Consider the following 11,539-nt stretch of genomic DNA (forward strand, 5'->3'; position numbering starts at 1 on the left):
CATATTGCAGACCACAGAACCTCACCCACCCACTCCTGTAATAGATCCCTCACCTCTGGCTGAGTTACTGAAGTCCTCAAATCATGGTTTAAAGTCTTCAAATTACAGAGACTCCACCATTTACACTAGTTTAAATCTGCAAGTGACCTTTGCCCCCATGCTGCAGAGCAAGGCAACAAACAAACAAACAGAGTCTCTGCCAATCTGACGAGGGGGAAAATTCCTTCCCGACCCCAAATATGGTGATCAGTTAAGCCCTGAGCATGTGGGCAAGACCCAGCAGGCAGACTCCTGGGAAAGAATTCTCTGTAGTAACTCAGCGCCCTCCCCATCTAGTGTCCCATCACCAGCTGTTGGAGATATTGGCTTCTAAGCAGTCACAGACTGAATACATGGCATTGTAGGCAAACTCACCATATTATCCCCTCCACAAAGTTATCAAGCTCAGTCTTGAAGCTAGTTAGGTTTTTTGCCCCCACTTCTCCCCTTGGAAGGCTGTTGCAGAACTTCACTCCTCTGATGTTGTCACGGAGTCCCTGGGCGATGCTCTGGAACTGCTCCCCATGAAGCCAGTCAGGACTCTGGGGCAGTCGCCTTTCTGTGAGCAGCCTGTCTTCAGGACACACAGCTCACACAGCTTCCACCTTCCTGGGTCTGAGCTCGGAGCATTCAGCATCCTCTGCCCCTCCGTGCGCTTTCCCCCCAGCGAGTCCGCTCAGGCGGGGCTCCTGGGGAAGCCAGAGGGTCCTGCACCCCAACTTCGCAGTCAGACGTGACTCTCAGCCAGCCAGTAAAACAGAAGGTTTATTAGACGACAGGAACATGGTCTAACACAGAGCTTGCAGGTGCAGAGAACGGGACCCCTCAGCTGGGTCCATTTTGGGGGGCAGTGAGCCAGACAACCACGTCTGCACTTCACTCCATGTCCCAGCCAGCCCCAAACTGAAACTCCCTCCAGCCCCTCCTCCTCTGGGCTTTGTTCCTTTCCCGGGCCAGGTGGTCACCTGATTCCTTTGTTCTCCAACCCTTTAGCTCTCACTTTGCAGAGGGGGAAGGGCCCAGGCCATCAGTTGCCAGGAAACAGGGTGTCGGCCATTCTCTGTGTCCAGACCCCTGCACACACCTGCCCTCTAGGGCTCTGCAATGATCATACACCCTTACTCCACCCCCTAGATACTTAAGAACTGCCTAGGGGAAACTGAGGCACCCCCACACTATTCAGAGGAAACATTAAGAACAGTCCCACTTCGTCACAGATGTTTAGAAACCTACCCCAAATGTAAAGCCTAAACTTGGCAATGACCAGTGTAAATCCATTTGTTCTTGCTGGTAACATGCCTTCTTCTTCTTTTTGCTTCCTCATCTTGTAGCATCCTGAAAATTTAGCCCCTTCCATTTCAGTGGTCTGATTCCCAAAGACATGTTGAGAGAACATTGATCTATGTACACTATCTGGTGTCTGCATTTCATAGACCAGGGGTCTCAAACACGCAGCCGCGGGGTTCTTCACTGAGGCCCGCCAAGGTTCCCGCACCCTCTCCTCCCCAGCGCGCCCCGTCCCCAGCCTACCTCCAGGCCAGGGGTGGGCAAACGCCTCAGGGCTTTGGATCCAGCCAGCAGATTTGCCAACCCCGTGGGCCTGAGGGCAGCAGACACCGCTCCCCTGTGGCCCCTGGGGGAGGGGGAGCAAAGAACTGCGCGAGCTTCCCTTGCCTGTGGGTACCTCCCCCGCAGCTCCCATTGGCCGGGAACACTAGACCGCGATAAATCGATCATAGAATCATAGAATATAAGGGTTGGAAAGGACCTCAGGAGCTCATCTAGTCCAACCCCCTGCTCAAAGCAGGACCAATCCCCAATTTTTCCCCAGATCCCTAAATGGCCCCCTCAAGGATTGAACTCACAACCCTGGGTTTAGGGGGCCAATGCTCAAACCACTGAGCACTGAGCTATCCCTCCCCTTGATAGATCCCTGATAGATCGATCACTATTGGCCTATAGTGAGGACCTGCCGACCACAGTCCCGAGTCCTGACTCCACCAGCTGCACTTGTGACAGGACCCCTGTGGAAAAGACAGAGCCCTGTGAATTAATCCCACAACCCATTCAACACCTGGTGGTGTGCAGATCTGTCCCACGCAATACTCACACGAGGGGGAGGCCAGCAGAAGAAGGGATACAAGTATTGGTTTCATGTTTGCACTATCAGAGAATAGAATATCAGAGAATAGAGAATGATGCTGAAAACTATTTGTAGAGGCAAGGCCAGCATCTTCACTGCAAGTGTTTGCCCCAAACTCATTTTTCTCCTCTTTCAAGGGAATGCTTTCCTATAGAATTTGGCACAACTTACCCGTGTCATTGCCACAGGAGATCACGAGGCCATGAACAATACTTTTATCTTTGGGTCGTGTTACACCAAAGGTGAATAAGAGGAGAAATGACCCATTTTCTATCTCATTCATAAAATTGTAGAGTAAATCAGTAGTAACTCTGTTGCAGTCAAGGTGGAGGAGTCTCCATTCCCCCTCTTTTCTATTTCCTTTTCATATCATAATGCATGTAATGAAAAATCAAACGCACACAGAGGAGATTATAAATACTGCAGGTCTCCAAGATATTTCGAATCAATATGTTTATTGCATGGATTTGTCACTTTCTGTGTTACCGGAATTTGACATCTATCTCAGCAGGAGGAGGGAACACACCTTGCTTGTTTGCTACCATATTTTGAAAGCAGTTATAGTCCTTATTTTTCCCTCAAAGGAGAATGTTCTCCTGTGAAGATGCCCATGTCCCTAGAGGAACACAATATGAATGGTGTCGTCGCTAATTGATTTTAAGAGCCAGTTCATATCTTCCCCTTCCATTGTAGCTTGACAATGACACCGCCTGGGTAAAGGCGAAGCAGAATCACGCCTGGAGTCTCCCCGGGGTACTCAACGTCTGGCTGCACGATTGAAAAACCCGCTTCCCGTTTTTGTACAGCTGCCTGCTTGTGTGTCCCTGAGCGTTGCCTCTGGCGCAGGGACAGGTGGCGGTGTCCGCAGCTGTCAGCGAGCGGAGCTGCAGGGAGACCTGGTTCTTGGCGGTGCCCTGTGCGATGCTCATTTGGCTCTGCGGAGAGCTGGCGTAGTCTATGTACCACCTGCTAGGTCTGTCGCAGATGCTCCCCATAAACTCCAGCCCTTTCCTCACAGGCTGCCGGACCCAGTCCCAGGTGGCGCTGGTGCTAGAAACCGAGTCTCCAGAGTTGGTGCAGGAAAGTTTAAGGGACTCCCCGGGCTTCACCGCTCCCAGGCCCGTTTCCTTCAGCTGCACTTGGGAGAGGACTCCTGGAAAGGGAAACCGTAAATGAGTTTTATCCCCTGGGGGAGGAGCACGTGTGAAAATAAAAAAACCCTGAGCCTAAGGGAGTTAGGTTCCCAACACCCACTGACTTCTTTGGGATCCGGGCGCTTCATTCGTTTACCTCCCCCCGGACTCCTCCCCCACTGACAATCTGGGCCTCTGGAATGAATTCAGCAGCAAGTCTCCCCACAGGAACTCACAGGCAGGGGACCCCAGCATGGGTAGGAAGATCAGTAGCAAGTTCCTAATGGGTGAAGGTGGAAATTGTCCCCAGCGGGCACGACCGGGCAGTTCTGTGTCTGGGGAGAGACCGAGGGCGGCTCCTAGAATCAGGGGGTTTGTATTTCAACAAGAACCCCCGGAAGCAGGAGTTTGCATGCGGGTTTCACAGCGTGGGTATAAAAGATGGCATTGTGAACTCTGCACACACATGGGGATCTCTGGCTCTGCTTGAGGCCGTGAACTGATTTCCGCCAGGGGGCTGAGAAATCTGAAATGGTGTAAGGGATTTATTTGGGTGCCCAAATTCCATTGAAACTCAAGGGGGTTGGGCACTTGACTCTCACTGACCTTTTTGAAACATCACAGACACATTTAATTTCAATAGACTACTTCTTAGGACTTGGGAACATTTGGGGAAATTAATGGAACCTTTTCTGTGACAGCAAAGTCCGGAATTTCTAATAGAGCCCAAGGGAGCTAGGAGCCATCTCCAGTGGACATTCGGTTTGACATATGCGCCTTTAGATCCTTCTCCAATCCCATGCTCTAAAGAGTTTAGTCATGGAGGCCAGATTTTCAGCCTGGTGGGGAGAAGCTAAGCTTTCCATTGAGTTGAATGGGCTTTGGATCTGGTCCCAACCTGGCAGAGCTACATTTGCTGCCTTCACAACACACTTACTTTACTAGAACAGGTGGATATCCCCTCTTGCCTTCTGACAGATAGTTTATGAATCAGACCCGCTACCTATTAGTTTATCACCCGACTAGCCTTACAGTCATCATCCCTTTTGTGACAAATTCACACCTGCCCATGTTCGGAGATTAAGATTCTTTTTTGTATATTTGAGTTTAAATTACTCTTCTAGTTTCTGGTTTCAGTCTACCAATTCTCTTTCACTGTCACAGTAAGAATAAATGTCTTTCTTGTTATTGTTTTCCTCAAAATTCTGGCCCCCCTTAATATCCTTGGCCCTTTTCCTTCTCTTTGTCATTTTTCTTGCTGTTTTCTTCCTACAGATACAACATCCAAAACTATACTAGACATTTTACAAAACAACTAAAACATGATTTCAGTATCATCTATCTATCTATCTATCTATCTATCTATCTATCTATCTATCTATCTATCTATCTATCTATCTATTAGAAATACATATTTATGGATAAACCTCTCTCTCTCTCTCTCTCCTCTCTTTGTCATTTGGTAACGACTGGATGTATTCACATATTTAATGGTGAAACGCTTGGAAGTCATATATGTTTAATTCAACGGATTGCTTTTTCCAGTGTGTGTCACTGAATCTCGTGCTTCCTCTTTCTGCAGTACCATATTGAGAGAGAGAGAGAGAAAAGAAGCTGTTTTCACCTACTCTGCATTTTCTTTTCATTTACAGGGAGTTTGGCTGGGGGAACCTCCTTGCTCTGAGTTAATCTGGCCTCACTGCACAGCTCAGAGTCCGCTTCCCCTTTTTGTACCAGTCCCTGCTCTGCTCTGGGTCACTGTGTAGCTCCTGGCGCAGTAATAGGTGCCGCTGTCTCCGGCGTCCATGCCTCTCATTTCCAAATACACCTCGCTTTTAGAGGTGTCCCTGGAGATGGTCAATCGGTTTTTGAGGGATTCGTGGTAGCGCTTGTCATCATCCCAGTACACAGTGGATAACCTCTCCAGGCCTTTCCCCGGGGACTGTCGAACCCAGCTCACGCCATACCCGTACTCAGTAAGAGAGAATCCAGAGACTGAGCAGGTGAGTCTCAGGGTCTGTGAGGGCTTCACCTGGGCTGCTCCGGTCTGCAGCAGTTTAACCTGGGAACGGACACCTGCAAAGAGCACGGAGAAATCTCAGTCAGAGAGATGACCAGCAGCGGGATCGGTAGAGACGGGAGACTGCTCCCTCCTCGGTACTTACATGCTGCAATAGCAAAGAGAAGGAGAGAGAGAAGCAAAGTTTTCATCTTCCCTCCTGGAAATCAGCTAGGAACAGGCACGAAGATCCAGAGGAAATGACACAGATTTGACTTTTGCAGGGACCGCTGAAGTAAAGAACGGAGATATTCTATTCTTAAGAGGAAGCGAAATAATCATTTGCATACCCCACCCTCTCATGCAAAGCACGGGGTAAATTAGTTCTCTCTGTAGTCCTCATAAATGTGGCACCTGCCTAATAGTCATCAGTTAATGGCTCATGTGGATGACACACATTATTATCGCAAGCAAGTTCACAGCCCCCATGTGCTAGGCGCTGCACAGATACGTAGTCAAAGCGAGTCAGTCCCCTGCTAAGGTCCTACATCTTTAACCCTGATATGAACATGAGATGCCTGGACTCGTAGTCAACGGGAGGAACACAGTTTATTATTGTTGTTATTACCAGAAATGTCTTTTAGGACCATCTAGTCTGACCTTCAGCACAGTAGGAGCCATGGTGATGCTGATGATGCTACAGAGGCGAAACAGTCCGCTCTGTTAGGATGGCGCATTAGACCGGGACTCCAGAGACTTGGATTCGGTTCCTGGCTTTGCCCTGGTCTGCTGGGTGACAGTGGGCAGGTCCCTTCTCCTCCCTGTACCTCAGTTTCCCCATCTATAAAAAAGGGGCTAATGATACTTACCTCTCCATAAGAAGAGCTTTTAAAGCTGATGAAAAGCAGCTACAACCACTGCTGGTAAGAGAAATGTCCATGGCGTTTGTCCCTGAGAACATCTGTAAGGAATGTGCATCATGTAACTTGCCGTCATTTGTAACTTGTTCTAGACAAATGTGGAGGAGGATCAAAAGTGAAGGGTGAAGAAATTTAGGAAAAAGCAAGAGAGACAGGAGCACCCAAACACTTCAGTCTTGTCCATGCCAATGGTCTGGCTCCCAAAACGCTTTTGAGAGAACATTCATCTATTTACTATCCCGGTGGCTCTTTACTTAGTCAATTTCTTTGTAGCGACAGTGCCCCCTACTGATTAAGCACACGGCACTTACTCTACAAGAGATTTTTCCAGATAAGGCTGGGGCGCATAATTTCTTTCTTTCTTTCTTTCTTTCTTTCTTTCTTTCTTTCTTTCTTTCTTTCTTTCTTTCTTTCTTTCTTCCAGTCATTCAGTAAAGACTTGTTTTATTCGATTATTTAATGGTAAAAACAAAACAACAAACAAACAAAAAATAACTTGGCAGTCCTATACCTCAAATCACGCTGATTGCTGTTTCCAGGATAAGTGGTATGTTTCACTGAATCGCACCATTCCTCTTCCTGAATTCTCCCTGTAGTCCTCATATATAAGATGCTTAGCTAATTATAACGGGTTAATGGCTCAGGTGGGGGGTGATATAGATTATTATTGCAGGTTGGTTTAGAAATACAGAGAAACCGATAACTCTGAGTGATCGAGAGACCTGAGCCAGCATCCTTCACCATTTTCTAGGAAAGGTGGACTTGGTTCTTCGTGAACATGGGCGGATGGATTTGATGGCCTTTGCACACCTACTTTTCCATGATTGCAGGATCCCATGGGTCCTGGCCCCAACTAGATCAGCTGGATTTCAGAGAGGACATCTGCTGGGGAATAAAAGAGAAAATACATGAACGAGGGGCAGTGTTATAAAGAGAAACGATTCATTCCCTCATGAAGGAAAGGTCAATCGAAGATAAAGTCTGTAAGGATTTCATATTTATTTGCAGATATTGTGGAAGACTTTGTGAAGGAGATATTCCTGGATGAATATTGAAGTGTCTAGAATTAGAGCTTTGTATTTAAACAGGGACCCATTGAAGCAGGAACATACAGGTAGGTTTCACCCAACCGGGGGTGGGAGCGAGAGGTGAGAGTGTCTGGCAGGAGATTTCAGGTTAAAAGAGGGTGCTCCCCCTGGGACTTGTCCTCATTTTACAACAGAAGGAGAAAATAAATGTCAGATTTGAAGGACTCTGCATGGATTGTGTGTGTGTGTGTGTGGGGGGGGCGTATAACAGAACACCTCCATGGGAGTTAGGTGGCTAACTCAGGAGCTTTTCAAAATACCACTGGGAGTTTATCTTCGTCTTTGAGCACCTCCATATCTTTGAAAATCTGGCCCATGATCTTGAACATTATATCTAAATGTAAGTGTCTTTATTGAGAATGTTAGCATGAAATTATTATTTTTGTCTAATGGAAAAAGGGAAAAGGGGAAAGGAAAAAAGGGAATCCTTTTCCACACAATTTACCTATGGAACTCCTTATCACATAATATCATTCGGGCCAAGGTTAAAAAACAGCAATATTATTTTCTCGTTATTCATCTACAAACTCAGAAAACAGTCTATTTATCCTGTCGTTAACACCCTATGACAGAGAGGAGTAAATCTGTTGGAGTCAATATGGATTGTTGTCCTGTCACTCTATTCCCTTTTATATCTCCTAGCATAACACGTGTAATGAAAAATCAGAGGCACATGGAGGGTTTTACATTTTACAGGAGGTCCTGGTTATATTTAATATATTCGTTCCTCATAGCTTTCAGACTTTTTCTTTTAGAGGAGGCAGACATATATTTTATCACCTGGAGGGAATACACATAGTTTGTGTGCCTCTGTATTTTGAACATAGTTCAGTTCCTTATAATGTTTTTAAGAGGAGAATTTATCCTAATTAAGATGTCCATATTCCTCAAAGAACTCAATGGGAACAGTTTCACTAATATATTCCCCATCCATTGTAACTTGTAAATGACTGTACCTGGGTAAAGGCCATGGAAAATCAGGTATACTGGCTATAGACCAGTTCAGTAAGGAGGCTAATAGAAATGTGGCAAAGTAAAGGGCCAGGAGTCGAATACATGTATAATATTTTAAGCCTCCCCCCCCCCCCCCGCCTCCACCACAGCTCTGTGACACTGACCAACAGGAATTTGGGCAGCAACTCCCAGGCCGTTTCTCGCAGCTACACTTGAGAGAGGACACCTGGGAAGGAAATCCAGAAATGAATCAGTGAGCCAGGCTCCTATCCCCTGCCAGTGGGGAACATGTGAAAATTAAACACCCTGAGACCGCTCCTTAGGGGGTGAGTCACCCAATTGTCACTGAACTGCATTGGGATCCGGACACCTCATTCCCTTTGGTTCCTTGGAACATGTCCTCTTCTGCAGGCACTGCAGCAAGGAACCCTTCTGACCCCCCATAGACACTTACCTAAAGGGGCCTCCAGCGTGAACCGGAAAACCAGTCGTAGGTTCATCTTAAGTGAAGGTGCAAACTGTCCCCGGCAGCCAGGACCGGGCAGCTCTGTGTCTAGGGGAGGAGACCGAGACTGCTCCAATCGGGGGTTTGGATTTAAGCAGGAACCTTCTTGGGCAGGAATTTGCATGCGAGTTTCCCAGCATTAATATAAGAGATGACAGGGTGTGAGCTCTGACTACACATGTAGATCTCTCCCTGGGATGAGTATCCCCTTGATACAGTGAATTCAGCTCAGCAAAGTGTGTGTGAAATTTTCTAAACCGCCCAAGGGATCTGGACGCCCAAACTCAGTTAACATAAATAGGATTTCGTCCTTTAACACTATGTTCTTTGAAAGTCTCAGCCAAATATAAGTGCAGGACAGCGCCTTCTTAGGAATGAAGGAATATTTGGAGAAGAGCAATCATACCCTTTCTCTTGTGATTTTGTCTGACATTTCACGAGTCCAAAGGAGTTAGGAACCCTATTATAATGGAGAAATAGTTGGATATGGGCACTGTTCTGCTGTTCTGCAATCCCATGCTATAAAGAGATACACATTATTAATGACAGGTTTCAGAGTACTCCTTTTCTTTTTTATTAATGACAGGTTTCAGGGTGGTAGCAGTGTTAGTCTGTATCAGCAAAAAGAAGGAGGAGGACTTGTGGCACCTTAGAGACTAACAAATTTATTAGAGCATAAGCTTTCCTGAGCTACAGCTCACTTCATCGGATGCATTCAGTGGAGTATATAGTGGGGAGATTTTATATACACAGAGAACATAAAACAATTGGTGTTACCATATAGACTGTAACAAGAGTGACCAGGAAAGGTGAGCTATTTCCAGCAGGAGAGGGGCTGGGGGGGGGGGGGGAGGGGGGAGAGGAGGGAACCTTTTGTAGTGATAATCAAGGTGGGCCATTTCCAGCAGTTGACAAGAGCAGTAGGGGGGTTGGGGGGAATAAACAAGGGGAAATAGTTTTACTTTGTGTAATGACACATCCACTCCCAGTCTTTATTCAAGCCTAACTTAATTGTATCCAGTTTGCAAATTAATTCCAGTTCAGCAGTCTCTCGTTGGAGTATGTTTTTGAAGTTTTTTTTGTTGAAGAATTGCCACATTTAGGTCTGTAATCGAGTGACCAAAGAGATTGAAGTGTTCTCCGACTGATTTTTGAATGTTATAATTCTTGACATCTGATTTGTGTCCATTTATTCTTTTACGTAGAGACTGTCCAGTTTGGCCAATGTACATGGCAGAGGGGCATTGCTGGCATCTCTTATAAGCAAAAAGCAACTTCACAACCCCATTGTGCTAGATGCTGCACAGATACATAGTCAAAGACAATGAGTCCCCTGGTTAGGTGCTACATCATTAATCCTTATATATATATATATATATATATATGAGGTGCCTGGTGGATAAGGCACTGTGAGGGATACAATTCATTAGTATTGTAATTACTGCCAGAAATATCTATTAGGATCATCTACTCTGACCTCCACCATGATGGCCACATGACTGATGATGATGAAGACAAATCATGCTACTGAGGCGAAGCAGTGTTGTCTGTAGGAGGGGACACTAGACTGGGACAGATTACCTTGGTTCTGTTACTGCCTTTGCCACTTGCGTTCTGGGTGACAGTGGTGTGAAAGTAGAATAAATTATATTGAAATTACAATTCATTAAAGAAATGCTACTTGAAGGGTTTGTTGAAATATAGTTGTCAGGAAGAGAAACATTAAGGAGTGTGAGACAATGAGTCCTCAAACTAATTAATTCATAGCTCCTACTGAGCTAGGAGATTGGTAATCGTTAGTATGCAAATAAGATATGTATGTATATTTGTCAGTTTCTGCTTCCTTTTGTCACTTATGTTAAATTGGCTTTGGCTTAGCTGTATAAATAAGCTAGCTTGAGCCTCAGAGAGGGGCTCTGTAGCCAGACAGCCAGGCCCCCCCCCCCCCCCCCAGACCAGCATTGCTGGAAACACAGGAGGAAGCCGGAACAGGGCACTTAACATATATTCCAGCACAGCCTTTGAAGCTGTGAGAAGCACAGGTGTGCTGCTACAATGTGCCTCTGGGAACAGATACAACGATTAAGCTTACAGCAGGCAGAGGCCCTGTGACAGACATGGCTCTTAGCCCCTACTAACTAGCGTGATGCACACACACCAACATCCTAGTTGGGAAAATATTTACCCTGATAAAAGAAATGTCCAGTAGTCAACACTTATTGTTTCTCTCCCTTGCAAGTGTAAACTACTCTTGCGAAAGCTGGCGTCACCCAGACAGACCAGCCTCAATTTGGCATAAGAAAGGAGAAAGAGAATAAAGGAGTACAGAGGTATAAGTAGGGGACCTACAGCACCATGATTTTGGAGTGCTTTTCACTATCTATCTGCTGGTCAGATAAGTGACAGCCTCCCAAGGCTTCTGCAGCTAAGAGGGTCCCTATGCCTTGTCCCTTATTCGTCTTTCCGCGGAATTGAGTGACCGATCCTGGCTTGGCACCGCTGGAATCGAGAGATGCAAGGAGGGTAAGAAGCACCCACACCTGATCTCCTATCTTTAGTGTACACATATTTTGAAATAGAGCTCTATACTTTGTTTTCTTCCTTTGGGATTGTGGCTTCAGTTTTGTAACTTGTTTGTGTGTGTAACATCTCTACATTTAAATAAGTAGGCACTAGCAATTTTGTAACCATATGATTAGAATCTAGCTTAATAAATTTTGGTAACCATTTGTGCATAAGCCTGACTTGTTTTCTCTGG

At 46.1% G+C, this 11,539-nt stretch overlaps 1 gene segment (V, D, J or C); it reads right to left on the reverse strand.

Moving 5' to 3' along the window:
- Positions 1 to 2,913: 2,913 nt before the first annotated feature.
- Positions 2,914 to 3,464, reverse strand: LOC144273273 (immunoglobulin heavy variable 6-1-like). The segment is given in 2 exon segments: positions 2,914 to 3,335; positions 3,437 to 3,464. Coding segments are annotated over 2 exon segments (450 nt in total).
- Positions 3,465 to 11,539: the final 8,075 nt, after the last annotated feature.

The sequence above is a fragment of the Eretmochelys imbricata genome, chromosome 13, assembly GCF_965152235.1.
Source record: "Eretmochelys imbricata isolate rEreImb1 chromosome 13, rEreImb1.hap1, whole genome shotgun sequence".
In the NCBI taxonomy this organism is placed as follows: Eukaryota; Metazoa; Chordata; order Testudines; family Cheloniidae; genus Eretmochelys; species Eretmochelys imbricata.